Source organism: Vigna umbellata, chromosome 4, assembly GCF_029865625.1.
Source record: "Vigna umbellata cultivar VRB3 chromosome 4, Vumbellata_1.0, whole genome shotgun sequence".
Taxonomy (NCBI): Eukaryota; Viridiplantae; Streptophyta; class Magnoliopsida; order Fabales; family Fabaceae; genus Vigna; species Vigna umbellata.
Window position 1 is genome coordinate 28094600 of NC_142168.1, and position 21335 is coordinate 28115934.

Below are 21335 nucleotides of genomic sequence, written 5' to 3' on the forward strand. Positions count from 1 at the left end.
TTATGCGAATTTCTATTATTTTAATGCACATCTAAAAATTTATGAGCAAAGAAACTGACATCACTCAAAACTCTCTCACATTCATTAAGTCATCGAGAAAAATGTGTAGCTGTGAAATCTTTCATGCAATTTAAAATGTGTTTTCTGGGCGTTAGAATTCTATCTACATTTATCGAAATGCAGTTTCAAATTTTTTTAAGAACACCTTTATATTTATATTGGTGTGGACAAATTCAGTCACTTTTTTTTTTACTTTATTTTATTTAATTTCTTACTGATTTTTTATTTTTAAAAATTAAAATTAATCATTTAACACATCAAAATTAAATAAAGTTGTGTCACCGCATCCATCCCCATATTGGTCCCATTGCACGTTCACTTCGTCCTCTGTCTTATCGTACTACCAAACAGACACAGTTTGTTCCTATTCAATGCAAATTAAGAGACTTTCATGAACCTCCTTTGTGAAGACAAACAATTCATTGTTATCTTTTATCCTCGTCTGCGGACAATTTTCGAGGTATTATTAATCATGAGTCACAAAATTTTCAATTTTTTAATTTTTTATTTCTTTTATCTGAATAACACATAATTTTGGTTATTTGAACAAGTCGTATCTAATTTTTATAACAATGTTCTAAATAACTTAGATAAAAGAATAATCAAAATTTTAAAATTGTCAAATGAAAAACATACAATCTCAATTATTTGAATAATTGTTGTCATATCTACTTTTTCAACATCGATTTCCTAAATAATTAAGATTTAAAGGTTAATCAAAATTTTAAAATTGTCACTTGTTTTTTGTTTTATGAGAATGACATATGGCCTCACTTATTATGAATAATCGTTACCATTTCACATTTCTATTCTTTCTTTCTTCGTGAATGAGTATCGTCGTCCACTCATCGACTCACTCCATCTCTAATTTTGAAGGTCACCCTCACTCTCGATCGGCATCACTGCTTTGCACCTCATTGTCGTTGTCATCGTCGCTTCGTTTGTCTCTGCCATCATGGTGAGCGTAATTTTCATTGTTTTTTTTTTTGCGATTTTGTCTTTGTACAATAGTGCAAATTTGACATATTAACTTGTGTAATATGCTTTGGTTCTTATATGCAATTGCAGATGGTAGTCTAGTTCATAATTCTATGGTGGCTCATATAAGCCAAACTCTGTCTTTGATTGTGCTCATTTAATTCATTCCTAAGTTGTTTCATATTTTTCCTTTACAAAGATAAAACTTAATACTTTTGTTTATATTTTAAAATGTTATGGTAAATGCAGGTTTTGGGAGCTATGTGGTGTTTAATAATAACATGTAAACATGAGATGAACAAAACACACTCTACATTTACTCATTTGTTTTTGGACCATGCTACCCTCAACCACACTGGGAAAGATAGGTTTGGTTCAAATGCTTTCTGTTTGAGAGTCAATATAGAAATATTTAAAAAAAAGGACTTTTAGCCTTGGTTATTTTTATAACTGAAGCAAAAAAGGGTCTATGATAGTGGTTCTTCTCACAATCACTATTATAGTCTATTACTTCGGTTGTTTGTGGAATCGAGAAAAAAAAGAGTCTATGACAGTGATTCTTCTCACGATTGTTGCCATAGACCTAATTTATTTTTTCGATTTAGTGTTTCAATTTTTTTAATCGAAATAGAATCTGCACCTTTTTGCTTTGATTTATAATCAAGGAAAAAATATTTCTTTTTTACCTCATCTTAATATGTATCGATTAGAAAATTGCTATTGATTGTCGAAAATAATCGCCATCTTTCTTTCTTGTACTAGTGTGCTTGTAATATAATTTTTATATTTATTTTTATTTAAATATTTCATATGCATTTTAAGATGTTTTGGTTAATTTTTTTAGTATTCTTAAGCTTCATATTGAAAAGTACAGGCGTTATTGTGCTTATGACGAGTGAGAGAGATGGAGAAAAAGAAAAATATTGAAAGAAGATGAGAGAAAAAAAGAAATAAAAGAGAAGTAGATAGAAAACAAAATTAAAGAGAAAGTGAGAAAAAAAAGGAAATTAAATATATGGACACTAGTACAATAAAGAGAAACGACAACGGTTATTTTTGCTTATACGTAGCGGTTCCGCAACCGAGGCATATACAGGCGAGATAAAAAGGGTAGGCTTTTTGCCTCGGTTCTGAATCGAGACAAAAATGTGTGTGTTTTTGCTTCGGTTCAAATCCAATCGAAGCAGTAGAGTGGTTTTTTCTTTTCATTTTTTTTGTGTTTTTTTTTCGCGATTCGCTAGGTCAGGCATTAGTCCATGGCCGCAGTCCATCAATGCCCACCGAAATGCAACCTCCAAATCACTACAAGAACAAGGACGACGCGCTCCCACCACCACTTGTAGAGAATCAATCAAACACCGTCACTCCTGCAGAGAATCAATCAAACAGAAAATAACCCATTCGAAATCAGAAAAAGGGGAGGGAAGGAGACTTCCTCCTTCGCTACGAATCAGAACGGAGAGAAGAAGAAGAAGAGTGGCCACCGCGCCCTTGCGCCCTGGCTACGCCCCCATCGCGTCTCCGTCATGCCATTGATGATCCCTCTAGGTTGGTTGTCCGCGCGAGACGAAGAACCCTAGGCTAGGTTGGATCGGAACAAGAGGAGGAAGGAACAAAGAAGAGGAACGAAGCCTCCCTCTTGGCAACATGAAAGAAAATGGAAGAACAAGAGGAGCGGCACAACACCACGAACAAGAGGAGCGACGTAACACCATACCTGTTCGCGAAATTTAACCCTAAACAAATGTTATTACCTTGGTTTTTTTTTAACCGAGACAATAAGAGTCTACGACCTCGGTTCTATAAAGAACCGATGCCTAAACCCTCTCAAAAAAATAAAATAAAAAATTTCAGCTATTTTATGCCTCGGTTCTTTAAACAACCGAGGTAATACACCTTTGCGATAATTACAAAAAATGTCATTACGTCAGTTTTAGGCATCGGTTCTTTTTAAACCGAGACATATACGTTTCTGATAATTAGAGAAATGTCACCGTGTCAGTTTTAGGCATTTTCGGTTCTTTTTTAACTGAGACATATATGTTTGAGATAATTACAAAAATGCCACCGTGTCATTTTTTGCTTCGGTTACAACTAAATCAATATCTAATGCGCGAGTTAAAATATATTTTTTTACTAGTGGGAGTTGAGAGAAAATAAATAAAGAAAAGGAACTAATAGAAAATGAAATTCAAGAAAAAAAAAAGAAAGAAAATGAGAAAAAAAAGGTAATCATCAAGGAGAAAAGATAAAATAATAATAAAAATGTGTGTTATGATAGTGTAAATATTGATATTTTATCTATTTCAATAATTAAACAAGAGTTTTTCACGTCCCAATAACACCTCATTTGTTATCAATCAATTAAAACCGTGTTTATATAAGAACTTTAGTTCTGGGATGGAAAACTAATAAAATGATGGCATTTAATCTAAATATCATGCTTCTCTTGAAGATAGTGTGCTCATGACATTTAATAACAAATGTAGTTAAAGAAAGAGAAAATAATATGATATAAAGAGATTAAGATAATTTGGATTTTCTTACCAATTTTTCTTATATTTTTAGTTAAGAAAACCAAAGACTATAAAAATGAGACGAATAAAGAAAGTGAATTGATTTGACTTATAAGTCTAATAAGTCTATGAAAATATATTATCTAATGTTACTTTCTATATGTTGACCAAGAGATGAGCATAATTTGAAAATAGCATTCGAAGTCCAAATTCATATAATCTACAAGAAACATTGATGAACGGAAGTTTAAGTAGTTGGAGTAAATAAATGCTCATGCTAATTGCCATTATTTTTAATGTAATTTTCATTATTTATCTAAATAAACAATTGCTATGACATGGCTATTTATGTTTTTTAATATTTTTATTTCTTGTTATGTGAAAATATCTTACTATTAATTTTGAGAATGTTAAATACGTAAACCCTTAATTTTATCAATAACTTTTTATTTTCTCCTTAACTCGTTGAATGTCCACCAAATTTACAGAAATCCTTACAATATTTATACATGTCATATTTTGATTATTATAGTTTTTAAAAATAATTATTTAATCCATATTTAGGATAACACAAAAATACATATGAAGGTGGGTACAAGTATAGAATTAAAAAGTTTAATGCTTCTGTAATTATTTATTGAAATTCTAAAAGGAGCTAAAATCTTGTGTCTACAATCTGCTTTCAATTCTATGATCAGGAAGTTCCAAACACTCCAAATCCTCGTCGTCGATATTTCTCAAACACTGATCAACCATTTCATCGCTAACCAATTCTAACTTCGATGGTTCCCACTAATTAATAAAACAGGAAGGTAAAATTATTCATTAACACACATAATAATAAAAAATAAATGTATATAATTAAAAAAGAATACTCTTACCTTTGGTTTGTTGTCTTTGCTAAACAGCTTTGCTCTTGAACCCTAAATTGTGTTTGAGTTAAATAAAATCCAGAAAAAAAAATTCTAATAATTTTAAATATAAACCCTACTTTATACACTGAAAATAAAAAATAAAAAGTTGTTAAATCAGTAAATGGAGATGCTAAAAAATAATTACCTCATAGAAATTATTGCTAACAGTTCTTCTTAGCAGGTGAGCACCGATTATGTAATCCCGGTAAAGGCATTGTTTAAAGTTTTGAACACGGCCCAATCTGATCTAATTAGACAAAGAAAATAATAAAAGGTATTTAATCGATTAATCATACATAATTAATAGTTATTTTCATAAAGATATCATAATTAAGCAAATTAATTTCATTTTTTCTTCTAATCATATACTTACCGATTTAAGAAATATTTTGAGGCTTAAAGGACAAGACGAACTCATTGAACTTAATGCATTTTTTATCCACTCTTCTGCTCCATTTTCTAATTCCTTTTCCTTGATTCAAATGATATTATAAAAAGCCACAAATTAGAAAAAAAAATAAAAATAAACAAAATTTCACATCTTAATATTTTTACTTACCAAACACGTAATGATTTCTTCCACAGTCTCTTTTGAGAAACAATTGTTTATAGTCTCCAATCTATTTTTCGGTGACAATTCAGCATTGATTATTTGTCAATTATATTATATGTGCACGAATTTAATCTTAAGAAGACGATTAATTATAATTTAATTATCATAATTTACCTTTTAAATGAACTATCTTCCTTCAGAACTGCTTTATCTGTGCATGTTTCTATAAGTTTCGCCATTGTTACATCCGAAGTAACATTTTGTAGAACACTTTCTAGTGTATTTAGCTTCTGTTACACAGAAAATAATAAAATAAAATTACAAATTTATTCACAAGGAATTCGATTTTAGGGAACAATAATTATTTAATTGCATGAGAATTTATTGCTTGTATAGGTAAAATAAAAAGGTATTAATTATTAAATATAGTTTTACCACTGAATGGACAAAATGAGTAGCTAAGCCACATGCTACCATTTCTGCTCCATCTAGCCTTGCACCAGTCAGCCCAATGAACTCACCTAAAAATCCAACCAAAATTAATATAATTAATTCCATGTTAATTTTTTTTTATTTGGAAGGAAAAATTAAAGAACAACATATTTAATTACCAAAATAGCCTGGTAGTCTAGAAAGAAAGTAAGATGCACCAACATCTGGAACATGTCCAATGGATGCTTCTGGCATCGCAAATATCTACAAACATATAATGATTTAGGTTACACCTTTTATTCGAATATACATATGTAAGGTCAATTTTCTGGATATATATATATATATATATATATATATATATATATATATATATATATATATATATATATATATATATATATATAAATACTGAGAAATTTAATAATATGTAAAAAATATTATTTCAAAAACCAAATATAATTTTAAGAAGTGAAGCCATACAGCTTTTTCAGTGACAACCCTAAACTTCGTATTCATGGATAGACCTGCTCCAGCTCCCATGACTATTCCATTGATGAGAGAGACCTGATTTCAAAAATCGTTAATACATATTCAATCAAATGTGTAGATTTGTATTTTTTTTTATCGAAAATGTTAGTTATTAATGAAAAGGGTTGAATCTATAATATTTTTTTTTTCTCCTAAATTTATTAAATTAATCTTATATCTTTAAATTATTAGTAAAAGAAATTAAACTCATAATCTTTCTTACTCTTCATTTCAGTTTTATATTAATTATATACTTTTTAAACTGTATTTTCTCTAAACTCTTTTTTAGAAAAAAAAAATCAGTGTCGAGTGAACAAGATACCATTCGCAAGTATTTCGAAAGAGATTAATGTAGAAATCTAATACTGAAAACCATAAACCTAATGTATTGAGTTTAGAATATTAATTATTTTCAACTAAAAACTTTAAAATATTAAATTTGTAAATTTTATTTTTATAAAATATTCAACATTGTCATTTTTCTTAATGTGAGACTTAAATTCATATTATAAGTGTCTGACATTATAATATTATCATTTTATTCAGTGAACATTTTAGCTAGTCTTGTCAAAATGAGTTATAATTCACGAGCTAACCTAGTCCACCACGGATATGAGCCGGGTTGGGTTTGAAAACAATGTAATTTTTTTATGTGGGTTAGTTTTGAACCCGACTCACTTAGAACCCGGCACACTTAAAACCCGGCTCACCCGGTTAAACCCGTGGTGAGCCGGGTTGGCTCCCCAACCCACATAATTTAATTTAATTATTAATTATTTTGTGTTTTAATATTATTAGTGAGTATTTTTTTTTTATTATATTGTAGATGTGAATAAAAAAAATGTTTCAAAAAAAATATTATAGATTTATCTATTCAAGACTCTAATATTATAAATAGACAAATGATACAAAAATTATTAATATTCAAAACTGATTTGTTCGCCTTTTGTGTTTGTTTTTAGATTATGTTTGAATTGTATAATATTTTTTATTTTGAATTGTCCATTTAACATCATTTAGAGTGAAATTATTTATAATTAAGTGAGTCAACCCGTTTAACTTACCAACTCATGGTGGGTCAGGTCGGGGTTCGAATTGTTTCAACTAATAAGTGAGCTGGATTAGGTTAACTCACTAAGTGAGCAACCTGTGGTGGACCGAGCCAGATCAAATCGGGTTACCCGTTTTGACAACTTTAATTTTAGCTTTCCACATTACTAATTCATAATTATTTTAAACATTAAAATTATGAAAGTAAAAGATTAAAATATATAATAATTTTAAATACTCAAATGAAATTTCTAGTTTTAGATAATAAATAATTAATATTTATAATTTGAATGAACTCACCGTGGGCTTTGCATAGGTTGCTATTAAATACTCCAAAGTAAGCAGTTTCTTGTAAAAGAACAAACTACAAGTCCAGTGTCCTGCTTTCATGTACAAGATCAACTCATCCATGCCATATAAATTTCTTACCAATTTTTTAAATGATGAATATAAAGTAATCAATATAATTTTATTATTAGTATCAAAATCTCATTGCAAAAATTAAAGTAGTTTTGACCATAAAAAATTGTACCTGCAAGTGAACAAACGGTTGCTGACACAATATCACCACCAACACAAAAGGCTTTTCCATTAGCCTACATGAAGCAGAAATTTTATTTTATTGATTAATTGGTCAATTAGGTGAAAATAATTATACACATATATAGTCATGTAATTTAAACGTAAAATAGAAAGAAAAAACCACTGGTATAAAAGTAAAATAGTTACCTTTAATATTACAAGTTTCACGGAAGGGTTTTTTTCATACATTTGTAAATACCTTTTTATTTGACGAATCTGCGTCCAGTGAAAGAAAATATTATCAATTTAATACAATTTTCAGACCAGAGTGGAAGGAATTTTGTTTCATATTAAAGAACAAAACGAAAGTTTATTAAATATACTATTTATTGCATAGAAATTTACCATATCAAAACTTAAGGTATTGAGCTTCTGGGTTCTGTTCAGAGTCACCGTCTTTACACAAGAATTTCCAGCGAAAAGTACCTTAAAAAAAGGTGGAATATATAGTCAAACATAAAGACAACATACCGTAATTATAGAATTTGTTCTCCGAGATTCAGGAAGATTCTATAAAATTTCTTAACATTTTTAACGTAAAATCTTAAAATTCTATACGTTAAAATTTCTTTTTCTCATTGGAACAATGCTAGGTTGACTCATTTGAAAAGTTTAGGGTTTAACTATCAAGCTATTTTGGGTTTCGTCCTTCTTCTAAAGGTTTGTTCATTTTCATTCTCTTAGTTTGAGAACTTGTAATTTTAGTCCTTAAAAACCAACAACCTTAAGTTTTCTATGGGGTGGCAAACAACAAACAACGTGTGATGTCACCTTCCCTAATTATCGTGTGAAGTGACAGTAAATGTTTGGTGGTTGGTCAGCCACTCGGTCGGTTACTCGGTCTGGTGATCGATCACTCAGTCTGGTGGTCGATCGACCACTCATTATTTAACCCTAATATTTATAATAACATAATAAAAATTGATATATTAAATAAAATATATGTTATTTAACTTTTGTACTTCTATTTAATATGAAAATTTTAACTCAAGTTTGAATTTCAATAAAATTATACCTAAGGTTTTCCCTTTTTCCATTACTTTCCAAATCCATTTTTAACCTGTTAAAGACATCTTTTGCAAAATAAAGCTAAATAAAAGTTGCAAGTTTTAACTGCTTTTCATTACATAATTAAAACATAACTGTCAAACAAAATTATCTCTTAACTAATAGTATATACGAAAAATAAAAGGACTAGTTAATATTACTTCTTAACTAATAGTATTATCTTCAAGGTAAAAAAATAAATAAAAAAACATATTATTTTATTAAAAATTTAAACTAACTCGATTTTTTTTTGGTGAATATGGAATTTCAAACTTACATTTATATTTTTGAATATAAGATTAGTCATTTATATTCAACAAATAATAATATTATTAAAATAAACTCAAATTCACAACTTTACAAAATGGATTTTATAAAGCAATATTTATATATACTTATGAAATTATTTTAGTGGTTCTAAAGATAAATATAAGGCTTATAAAGAAAAGATTAGCAGAATATAGAAAACCTGGTGTGGTTCTTTGTCGAAGTTGAAACTGAGAGGCATTATGTGTTGCTGATAGTTCTGTGATGAAAAAGGTTTATAAGGAAAGAGATGCATGCCTTAACACAGGCACTACTTTCTATATATATATATATAATATAATTAATAAGAATATGTTCTCGTTAATCACATATATGCATGTGAATCATACTGTGAATAGTTTAATGCAAATATTCAACGTGAGTTTCAGAAGAGATACGTTACGTGTTGTATGCTAATTCTTCAAGTTCTCACACGCTTCACGTGTATAGTGCTTTTCATTTCTTATCAAAGGAAATGGATTGTACAGAGAAGTTAGGTGGACAATTAATTTAGTGTATTTAATTTTTTTTATACATTGAATCATCCAATATTACTTAGCAATTGTTTCGGTATAATAATTGAGACCAAGATATGAACTTGGTGAGTCACATCCTTTCTTCCTAGAATGACGTTATTTTCACGTCTTCTTCCTATTCAGAATGCTCTAGGGAGAATGGGGTGGGTACCTGCGAATGCACTCCGACACTCAAGTTAGAAAAGGGAATCGTAGAACTCTTTCGTACCTTTTTTCCTTCTGGTTTTTCATATTTAACCTAGCAGTAAACCGTTTACTTGAAAATCCGGTTGGTTAGAGAACTTAACTGCTTGGAAAATATAACCGTTTGGTCGTACTGGATATTGGGTTAGTTGGTTCCGTGATTTATGGCCACTTGTTTCTAACCGTTTTGACTAAAATTGACCGAACATGACTTTTATCTTTGACTGGGTTTAACAAACTATCGTTAAAAGACAATCGGTAAATGGGATATAACGATCGCTCGCTCTGGCGGGTGAACGATGGTTCGAGAACAGTCATATGACAGCTCGTTATTTTATCCTTGATGATCGCTTGGGTTGCATCGATTCAGATATCTTATCATACAATAATAAAATAATTTAATTTCTTTTCCTTTTCTGGAATACAACTCCCTTACTCAAATACTATAAATGTTGAAAGAAAGATGTGAGATGATAATAAAGGAAGATACGTTATTCTTTTGTAATGATTCGATAATTGTATTTATCACACTTAATAGCTGTGTATCATTTAAAAGTTAATGTGAAAAACAGTTTAAATACTTTTTTTCTTTTTTCACTGATACGTTTTTTTTAAGAACAAAACCCAACAGAAAAATAAATCTCGAATAATTAACCTAACAATAAGAAGATTGCATCTACATTGTACCCTTATTTTTCGTTTTCCTTCTTTGAGGTCATGAGATTTCAAATTTATAATATAATAAAATATACATGTTTAGGTGTCTCTTAGTAGATACCATTTATATATTGTATCACTTTGTTAATAAAAAAAAAAACTAAGAAGCTAAAGACTATTTTTTTATATAATTTCACTTGAAGCAATTCATTAACACACTTTCTACTTATAATTGTATTTTGACTAAAGTTTGAAGGAAATTTATGTTTAAACTTCATAATTATCTATTATGTTAGTGGTAACGTTAAAGCTAAATTTTGTAACAACATGAATTAATTAGTAAGTATAAACATTTATCGCTAAGGTTGGAATACAACACTATTTAATTAAATTGAAATCATTATTCGTAGACATACGAGTTGATTTAGGTTTTCGTTAATTATAATATAAATATGAACAAAAATGGACAGAGAGAGTTGGACGGTAGATGTTCTCATCTTCTAAATAAAAATAGATATTAATATTTATCTTGCATCTCTATTTCATATTATCTTACAAATAATTTTTAGAAAATAAAATAAAATCAATTATTAAATATTTAATATTAGACGGACACGTATTAATTGTATAAATACTTTAAAATATAATCAAATATTTTTTTTATGAATGTCATGTAATTATAGAAAAAATAAATAGTTATACGTAATCACAATTTTATGATAACTATCCCATTTATTATTTTTGGAAATGTTTAGAGGAAAAATACTTTACAAATATAGTAAAAACTTGTAAATATCGAACCACTTTGAATTTATATTTAGATTGCAAAAACTACTATGATTTAACAAATTGTCATTAGGGTTGTGTCGGACATACAAAGAAAGATAGTAATAATACGTCTTAACCCTACTATGAGTAACTTAAATAACGTTCAAAAATAGGAGCGAGTGGGGAATTCAGATGGTTAAGAATCTCAAACCCTAGAAATTATTATTTCTTGAAATGACTAAGTATTTTTTAATGATTATAAATAATATTGAGAATATATATACATATAACGTTTGAAAATAAAAAGGATAATAAAGTAATTAAGGGTATATATAACTGTTTAAAAATAATTAATTTCTTGTAATTATAAAAAGGATGAATGAATAGGAACATAATTTTTTTTTCTTACAATAGTGACAAACATAAAGAAATGCAGGGAATATTTCTGTAATCTTATATTAAGGATAAAAGACTAATATTGTAAAAGACAATTTTTTTTTCACTTGATTAATTATTGTTAAATTAACCACTTATTAAGATTAGCCTCAACCTTAATCTACAATCTGCTTTGAATCTGGGAATTGGATCTATCAGGAAATCTTAGACATTCCCATTCTTCATCATTCACATTGCCAAAGTATTGATCCACCATTTCTTCACTAACCAGCTCTATTTTTGAAGGCTTCCACTGATAAACATATCACAAAACACCAAAATCAATGAGCTTTTAAAAAAATATATTTACCCTAATATATCCACAGAACCAGAACATAATAATATATTATCTCTTACCTTGGGTATATCACCTTTATCAAACATCTTTACTCTTGAACCCTAGGCACGATTTTAGTAAACAAGGGAGGGATTGTTAGTCATATAAAATTAGAAAAAAAATATTTGACATATATTTCTTACAATATTTTGACACATAACACGTGTCACTTTTTTACCGATTCCTTGTTTATTTGTTAGTGTATTGATGTATTTTAAATTAAATGAAAAAATAACGTATGTTGTGTGAAAATATTAAAAAAATGTATTAATATATTACTGTCCTTAAAATTAATTTCTTCATTAATGTATTATTAATTTTTTTTTTGTAAGGAGAAAAATGAGTATATAATAATAATAATGAAAAGCCAAATGAAAAAAAAAATGCATTCAAATTATCATACCGTAAGGATTAGCAAAAAGGAAAAAGATAGAGTAGGAAAAAAAATATTCAATGAAAATTATATATATGTATATATATTTGAAGGAGGAACTTTATTGCTAAAATATTTACCTCATATAAATCGATGCCAAAACTTTTTCTTGCCAAGTGACAGAAAATGTTATAATCTCTATAAAGGCATTGATCAAGGTTTTCTACCCTTCCTTTCCTGATCTGAAATGCATCAAATCATTGTTTAAATTAGTAAATATTTAGACATATATTTATTTGTACAACATTGAATTCAGTTACTATAATTTCGATTTTTATCTTTAATTGGTGTGAAATGTGAATGAAATAGGAGTCATCCAAGCAATTCAAAAGAATTAAACTTTTATAATTAACTTAATTAAATATATTAGATAATTTTCCTTAAGTATATTGAGGCCTAACTCCTTTAACATCTTTCTACTTAATATATCCATTTACAAATAAAACAATTATGTGATAGAAAACTTAGTGTGATCTTATAAAATGGACGTAAAGTAAGTTTTTCAAAAAAGATTCCCATAAAAAGAGTAAAAGTAGTAACATTTATTAATATTAGAAAACATCATTAATTAAAAAAGGACAAACAAATAATTATGTCAAAGCTAAAATTAATCAATAATGGGATATATGTATAATTGAATCTTTTTTTCTCTACTATACTTACTGATTTTAGAAATATCTTGAGGCTAGTAGGACAAGACGTATGCATGTAGTTTAATGCATTTTTTATCCATTCTTCAGCTCCATTTTCTAATTCAAGTTCCTATAAATTATGAACATATACGAGTCAAAATGTTATATACTTATTCTTCAACATATAATGAATAGAAAATGTACATATCTAAATACTTACCAAGGATTGAATTATTTCTTCCACCGTCCCTTTCGAGAAACATTTGTTTATAGTCTCTAATCTTTTTTATTTTATGACAAGAATATTAATGTGTCAATTCTCATAAAACACAAAATCTCAAGACAACAACCATAATTTTTCCTGATTTACCTCCTAAGAGGACTGTCTTCTTCCACATTTGGTTTGTCTGTGAACTTTTGTAGTAGTGCAGTGATTGTTGAAACATTTGGAGAATTAACAACTTGTAAATCATTTTCCAATGGCTTCAGCTTCTATTGCAAAAAGAAAAAAAAAACGAATTTTGGATTGTGTTTCTTAAAAATTCAACATAAAATCACAGTGTAACAGTAGATTATATCAGTACTAGTTTATGGGAATATCACATTAGTTAAGCTAAATGTAATATATATATATATATATATATATATATATATATATATATATTATATAAAAAGTGAGTTTTTAAGCCTAATTCAATCACATAAAATCGATTTGTAAGATGAAGTTTGTATTTTACTTATTTGTTATAATTTGACTTTATTTCTGGTAGAGGTGAGATTTCCAACGATAAATTACACCAGTTTTTAACTTAATGAACGTGATATATGTTGTTTTTTTTCTAAATGAACAAAATGTTCCCATAGTATGCAAAATATAAGTTCTACCATTGAAGGCACAAAGTGTGTGGCTAAACCACATGCTACTATTTCTGCTCCACCCAAACGTGCTCCACTCAACCCTAGATATTCCCCTGCATATTGCAAATTAATATCAAGACAAAAAAGCAAAAAAAACAAACATGAAAATATTGTTACACATTTATGCAGCTACCAAAATAGCCAGGAAGTCTAGAAAGGAAGTAACTGGCTCCTACATCTGGAGAAAGTCCTATAGATGCCTCTGGCATTGCAAAAACCTACAAATAATCGATCATGGAAAGTAAATGATTTAGTAGATCACAAGGAGGGACATAAATATACCTTTTTCATTGTTAAGCCTTATCAAATCAGAAATAAACCAACATTACATGAATTTTACCTGATAAAAAATGTAACATGTTAAAGGAAAAAGGAATAAACAAATATTTAGTTACAAATTATTTGGATAATTGAAATATTTTTGATTTGGTGTTCTAAATCTAATTTTGGGGAGAGAGGAAGATATGCATACAGCTTTTTCAGTCACAACCCTGAACCTCATATGCATAGATAGACCTGCTCCTCCTCCTATCATTACTCCATTGATCAAAGAGACCTAACTTGCAACCGTTGATACAAAACCATTCAAATGGATGATAAAAACATGAGATATGGAAGAATAAATACATGGTTTGAGACTTAACCAACTTACCATAGGCTTTTTATAGGTTGCTATCAAATGGTTCAAAGTAAGTTGTTTCTTGTAAAAGCTAGCAGCATAGGTCCAGTGCCCTGGTTTAGCAACCGAAATAACGAACAAAATATGTTATAACAGAAATCCTAATAGTAAATCCATTAACGAGGAAATTGAAAGTTAGTGTTGGAATTTTTGATATCATGCAGTGTAAGGGGATTTTGGTGTTGGACAAGTTCTACCTGTTATTGAACATGTAAGCGCTGATTCTATATCACCACCAGCACAAAAAGCTTTTCCATTACCCTAATTAACACAAAAAATGAAATGATAAACTACTTATGGAATAAACCCAAACAAGAATTTTATTAATCTTCCTCTCCTTCTTTACCTTTAATATCACAAGTTTGACTGAAGGGTCATTCTCATACAACCCTAAATTATTTTTTATTTGAACTATCTGCAAAACAACAAAAGCCATATACTGTCATTCTCCTACAACATAAAACTGTGTTTCTTTTCTCTTTTTTTTTTATTTGTATGTTATTGCAAAATGTACATGTGGCTCTGAAAAGGGAACATTGTTAGAAAACGTTTTTGAGTGCAAAAAGCCCCTTTCATTTTCGATATTTCATCACTTCGTAATTTTGTTCTTCAGTGTTTATTAACCTTCTCAGGATTAATCTACAAGGCATAGGCAGGGGAAAGGCTACGATTTTGTGAGCCACAAATAGCCATGGAACAACTACTTAAACCAGTATATGGGATGAAGGTAGGGAAATCATTATTTATGCACTACTACAATAAAGAGAAACGACATCGGTAGGTTATGTTTATAGGCATCGGTTCTACAACCGAGACATATCTGAACGAGGTAAAAAGGTTAAACTTTATGCCTCGGTTATAGGCCGGGATAAAACGAGACAGGAATATGCATCGGTTCTTAGATAACCGAGGCAGTAGAGTGTATTTTTTTTTATTTTTTCATACTTCAGACTCTCATTCACGGTTCATTCATTCTCATTCGGTTCATTCATTCTCAATCATTCTCTCATGCCAAACAAACCCAAGAATTCTCCCAAAATTTCTTCCAATTTCAGCTCCCAAAATTTCTTCCAATTTCAGCTCAAAAATTTAAAACAAACAAGAAAACTGTAACAGGAATCAATCAAACGGCGGTCCATACTCAATCAGCAACACAATGTCATCAATGTCCAAAGCCAGAGAAGCAAAATGCGTGTCACAAACGGCGGTCCATACTCAATCAGCAACACAGTGTCATCAATGTCCAAAGCCAGAGAAGCAAAATGCGTGTCACAAAGCAAAGGGCATACCCAAATTTCTTCCTCTTCACACATGGTGAAACAGAGCCAGGTTTCTCTGTTCTTCCCCCAACGGCGTGGTTAAAGGCCAATTATCCATGCAGTTCCGACTACCACCAACGACGTGGTTCAGCTTCTTCGAGCCACCTAAACCGTCGACAGAAGCATCTCCGACCACCACCATCTCCCCACAGATCTTCCCTCCGCCACTCCATGCGTGCAGATCTGCCCGCCGCCCCCTCTATGAGCGCAAATCTGCCCACCGTCACCTCCCTCCGTCACCGCTACGTCCTCGCCGCCGTTGCGTCCTCGTCGCCGTCGCGTCCTCGACGCCGCCGCGTCCTCGCTGCGTCCTCGCGTCCACCGTCGTCGCACGTCACAAGAGAAGAGGAAGAGAAGAAGAGGTCGTCGCAGGAGAAGAGAAGAGTGTCCTCGCCGCAGCCGCGTCCTCGCCGCCGCCACGTCCTCGCGTCCACCATCGTCGCACGTTGCAGGAGAAGAGGAAGAGAAGAAGAGGTGGTCGCAGGAGAAGAGAAGAGAAGAGGAAGAGAAGAGGGGAAGAGGAGGAGAATTTTGGGGAAAAGTTTTTCTGGCTCTCGATTTAAGGCCTGCACAGTCGAAGCCCAATATGCCTCGGTAACCGAGGCCGTATCTTTGGTATGTGAGGGTTAGGCCTCGGTTCACTCTGGCAACCGAATCAGTATCTTCTTTAGACACCGGTTGCTTAACAACCGAGGCATATAATGCTTTTAAAATTACGAGACTGTCACTGCGTTTTAATATGCTTCGGTTCCATAAAAACCGAGTCATAATGTCCGCGTTTAAAACGTCATTTTTTACTAGTGATGTTTGTATCGAATATAGTGTATACCAAACAGTTATTAATTGTTAACCGTTCAGTCATCACCACAACAATGGTCAACTAGGCCACCATCCACTGCATTAATTAAGGTCAACCAGTTCGAATGGTTTTTGGGTCGGCGTTTAAGTTATTGGGCCAAAGATCCAGTAGAAGATAAAATAATCAAAAGAATAATCAAGAATATCTGATTGAAGATCTAATTAAAGATATTGATAAGCGGTTAATATATTGATAAAGTCGTTTATGAGTAACTAACCATATCTCTAGGTAAGGTTGTTTTATTTGGCTTATGAAACACTTATAAGTACAATGACAGAGCCAAAGGCGAGGTATATTCAACTAAGACTCCACTACATTCCACTTACATTCTACTCACAATCAACTCATACTCTCAAATGCTCAAAAAGTGATAATCATTCACTACGTATTCAATTAAGAGCCAAAGCTGTTCAATTACACGCCTAACTTGGGCGTCGGAGCACCTTTATCAGGTATCTCCCCCTTTGGTCTAGACTGAAAGACAACCGAACGGTCCATACTGAAAGGCAACCGAGCAGTCCAAAGGAAAGACAAATGAGCAGCTTCGATAATCCAGACACCCGAAAGCAAGAAAGACACGTCAGGTCCTACAAATCCTTACCGAAACAATGTCCAAACTAACACTAACACAACATGCATGCATGTTGTATTTAAGAAAATACATTTTCTATAATAAACAATAGTCTCTAGTTCAACTAAGTCTTTTTGAACTCAGGTTTACGTTCAACAGGAACAAGAATACTTTACGGTCAAAAGTAGGTTTAATTTTTATTTTATAAATTAATTTTTTAGGATTGAATTAGTCTTCAAATTCAATATTTTTTATCCCTATGATGTAATTTTAAAATAATTACATAAATCAATCAATTTTAGCTTTTTTAAATATATGAATAAGTATGTTTGTATAAGACAACTTCATTGTAAAAAAATCACTACATGAAATATGGTAATTATCTACATCCAGTAGATAATAAAAACAAATATTGTAGGTAATTTGATGTTATTTAGAAATTCTATTTAGTAGGTATTAAATATTGTAGGTAATTTTATCTATGAAAAATATTTTTCAAGATTGAATTAGTTTTAAAGTTTAATTTGTTATCATTAAAAAAATTACTAAAGTAAACCAATTTAAAATTTCCTTAAGTATATATGGATAACTTGTGTTTGTATGACACAACTTCATTAAAAAAAGAATTACTATAAAAAATATGGTTATTATCTACAACATAACATATAATATAGGTGGTGAGAAATTCTAAGAAGTTTATTTTGTAGGTAATAAAATCATTGGTAATTTCATCTATAAAAAATGATTTTTAAGATTGAATTAGTCTTGAAATTCAATTATTTATAGCAATATACTGTAATTTTAAAAAAAATTACATAAATAAACCAATTTAAATTTTTTGCAACATATGTGGATAAGTTGTGGTTGTATTACACAATTTCATTCTAAAACAATTACTAAAAAAAAATTTGTAGGTAATTTGATGATACCTACAAAGCCTATTTCATAGACAATAAGCTTGTAGGTAATTTTATCTATGAAAATGTACGTTCATTAGTAACTTATTCATTATCTACGAAATTAAGACAAAAAATTTACATGAATGATACATCAATTTTTTAAAATAAACTTTTGATGACTTTGTACAACTTTTTTCGTTTTGTTATTTTTATTTTGAATTGAAGTCATTTAGGAGTTAAATATAATATGATTTTAACTGAAGTGTGTTCGAGTTGGCACAACTTCAATAAAATTATTTTTATATTACACTAAATTTGTGTCATTCTCGTACAAGTTCAATTCAAATTTAAATAAAAAAGTAAAAGAATAAATAAAGTCGTGTATGATTTCAAGTTTGTCGTGTTATACTTGTATAACTTTTTCACATTATCCAAGCTTGATTTATCATATGCATAATAACATTTTAAAATTTGTACATTTTCATGATTTATTTGTTTAAAATTGCACTGTAGTGAAAAATCCTTAAGATTTAATTTTTGACATGTTATCAAAATCCAGTCCCACTTTTGAAAAGTCACATATTTAATCTTTATACGTAAATTCACAAATCTTATAGTTTGTAAAAGGATAAAACACTCAAATGTTCTTAGTATGCTAGCATATAATCTAGGCTTAAGGCTATGACCATATCCTTTATGTCTAGAAAATCGTTACCAAAGTGTTTCTTAAAGTATAAGTCACACCTTTTTTTTACATATCACATCTTGTAGCTATGGTCTAAAAAGTAATAAATGCAGTGATATTTTTATTTATTTTTTAGGATTAATTTCTTACTTGAACTTTATATTTAGAGTTCTTTTTTCTTCTGTTTAGTATCTATTTTTAAAAATATTTATATTTTGTCTTAAAATAATATAAATTATATGAATCACGTTTTTTATGTTAAATTATCAAAAACAGAATTGATTACGTGATGACGTGATTATAAAATTTGTATTTTTTTCTTTCTTCTGCTTTTATTAAATAGAAAAAAATTAAGCAAATAAACATATTTTTAATTGTTAATATATATATAAATAAAGTTTAGGACTTTCATCTTTATTGAGAATCATCCACCATCCTTCCAGCTATCAGTTATGTCAAACCTTCCTATAACTTTAAATTTGATAAATGTAAGACTTGGAAGAATTAACTTTATGAACTTACCATTTGATGGTTAAGGCTGTTCAACTTCCGAGGTCTGTTTAGTATGACTAACTTCACAGAAGAACTTCCTGAGAAAAGTACCTATAAAGAAGGTTGATCATGCAATAGAAGAGACAACTTAGTATGATAAATGATATAAAATTTAATATAAAAGTACAACATAAATTTGAAGGTTGATCATGTTGAAGCGACGTTACTATAAAAATAAAAAGGATTTTGAATAGAATAAGAAGAAAAAACCTGGTTTTGTTCCCTGTCAAAATTGACTCTGGGAGCCATTGATATTAAATTTTGAATAAGAGTTTTGGAAAGGTAGCACAAAAGTTGAGATCAACGCAGCTATATTTATAAACCTTAAGATATATACATAAATTTATATTTTCAGTCCCTAAGGATAAGGTTTTGATTTATTCTTATGAGATATTGTGGACTTAAATTTTCGAAAGAAATACGGTAGAAGATAGAAAAAGGAACTGTTCACAATGTCTTATCAACTCACTGGTGTCACTCCTAAGTGTGGTGAAAGTTATTGTATTTTAAAAAAATGTTTGTGGTTTCTTTCACTCATATAATAAATAAAAAATAAATAAAATTATAAATTAAAAATAATATAAAATAGTTTTTAGATGAATTAAAATTATTTATTTAAAAAAATTATTTAATAATTAAAAAAATTAATAATAATTGTTATACAATTATTTTGTAAAAAAATAATAATAATAGTAATTTTTAAAGATGAGATAATCATATATTTATCGTCAAATAAAAAAATCCTTTAATTATTGGAGAGTTATTTTCTTGTAAATTCATTTTAGCATTCTCATTCGCGTTCGAAATTAATTAGCACGTATTTCATTAGCTACTAATAAAATTTTACTTTTTTATGTTGATTAATTTAATTTAATTATTTCTCTTAATTTAAATAATTGTTATGTTGAGTTTCATTATTACAACTTTTAATGCAATGTAACATTTGTTATTTTATATAATTTATAATGTTAAATTGTTTTTTTTACTTGAAGTGCATGAAAAATTAAGAAACAATTAAAGAGTACTACAAATAGTAAAATAGTGGTTTAATACCTATTTTGTTCCCTACTTTTATGGGTTTGGTTCAAAATGATCATACCTTTTAAAAAGTTCAGTAATGCCCCGTAATTTGTTAAAAAATGTTCAGTCTGGTCCTTTTCGCTCACACCGTTAAAAACCTAACGGTGCAAATGCCACCGTGGCACAACCTTATTGAGTTGTCAAGTTTGATGAATACACTAGTGCAGCGAGGGGCTTTTACCGCGGTTGATTTTCACTATACGTCGCGGTTCTTGAACCGCGGCATATTCAGCCGCGGTAGTAAGTCAGACACTTTATGCCGCGGTTCGAACCGCGGTATATAGGCTGCGGAATATGCCGCGGTTGTCTAGGGAACCGCTGCCTAAATTCATTTTTTTTAAAAAAAAAATTAAAAAAAAAATTAAAAAATGCACTATATGCCGCGGTTGTGGTTAGAACCGCGGCATATTCCCCTGTAGTTTTTTAAAATTGCAGGTCTGTTTTTGTGATATCCACTACCACAAAAACAGACCTGCATATAAAAACATTTACAGAAATTCAATTTCAACATAACAAACACATGTTCAAATGTATTTCAACATCAAATAAAGTAGAGAGTCTAAGAAAATTCTATCTAATCAAATGCATTGTTTAAATCTAAATCTAAGAGCTATTGTATAATCTAACTATATATTTTAAGGTTTATAAATAATACAAGAACTACAACACACATTACCAAAACTATAGCAAAAACCATATCATACATTACCAAAACTATAACAATTTCATGCACTATCAAAATTAAAGCAAAAATTATACCAAAACTATAGAAACTTCATACATTACCAAAACTATAGCATTATGCAAAAATTAATGAAGAAAT

General features: G+C 29.6%; 2 protein-coding genes across 2 annotated transcripts; both read right to left on the bottom strand.

Annotated features, from left to right (window-relative positions):
• Positions 1-4131: 4131 nt before the first annotated feature.
• On the bottom strand, positions 4132-9171 carry LOC148199768 (3-hydroxyisobutyryl-CoA hydrolase 1-like). The gene is made up of 14 exons (XM_088113889.1): positions 9133-9171; positions 7962-8042; positions 7764-7832; positions 7567-7630; positions 7335-7414; positions 5937-6020; positions 5633-5717; positions 5457-5542; positions 5196-5311; positions 5028-5088; positions 4842-4940; positions 4614-4715; positions 4436-4477; positions 4132-4346 (listed from the first exon to the last, which is right to left on the bottom strand). Exons 1-14 carry the CDS (start codon positions 9169-9171, stop codon positions 4224-4226), a joined length of 1131 nt encoding a protein of 376 aa, XP_087970015.1. The 3' UTR covers positions 4132-4223.
• A 2359-nt stretch (positions 9172-11530) lies between these two features.
• Positions 11531-19704, bottom strand: LOC124833561 (putative 3-hydroxyisobutyryl-CoA hydrolase 3). Its single transcript, XM_088113890.1, has 14 exons — positions 19643-19704; positions 19403-19483; positions 14894-14962; positions 14745-14808; positions 14521-14600; positions 14341-14424; positions 14002-14086; positions 13836-13921; positions 13321-13442; positions 13171-13231; positions 12982-13080; positions 12399-12500; positions 11906-11947; positions 11531-11801 (listed from the first exon to the last, which is right to left on the bottom strand). The coding sequence occupies exons 1-14, from the start codon at positions 19679-19681 to the stop codon at positions 11670-11672; spliced, it is 1146 nt and encodes a 381-aa protein (XP_087970016.1). The 5' UTR covers positions 19682-19704; the 3' UTR covers positions 11531-11669.
• Between the last annotated feature and the right edge of the window lie 1631 nt (positions 19705-21335).

Bases quoted from the DNA above. Each gene is read 5' to 3' on its own strand.
- LOC148199768 (XM_088113889.1), bottom strand. From the start codon at position 9,171: ATGCCTCTCAGTTTCAACTTCGACAAAGAACCACACCAG. The intron at 7,415-7,566 runs GTACAATTTTTT...ACATGAAAGCAG, and splicing joins AACCGTTTGTTCACTTGCAG to GACACTGGACTTGTAGTTTG. The intron at 4,347-4,435 runs GTAAGAGTATTC...TTTATTAATTAG, and splicing joins GCAAAGACAACAAACCAAAG to TGGGAACCATCGAAGTTAGA.
- LOC124833561 (XM_088113890.1), bottom strand. From the start codon at position 19,681: ATGGCTCCCAGAGTCAATTTTGACAGGGAACAAAACCAG. The intron at 14,425-14,520 runs GTAAGTTGGTTA...GTTGCAAGTTAG, and splicing joins CAACCTATAAAAAGCCTATG to GTCTCTTTGATCAATGGAGT. The intron at 13,232-13,320 runs GTAAATCAGGAA...AAAATAAAAAAG, and splicing joins GAAGACAGTCCTCTTAGGAG to ATTAGAGACTATAAACAAAT.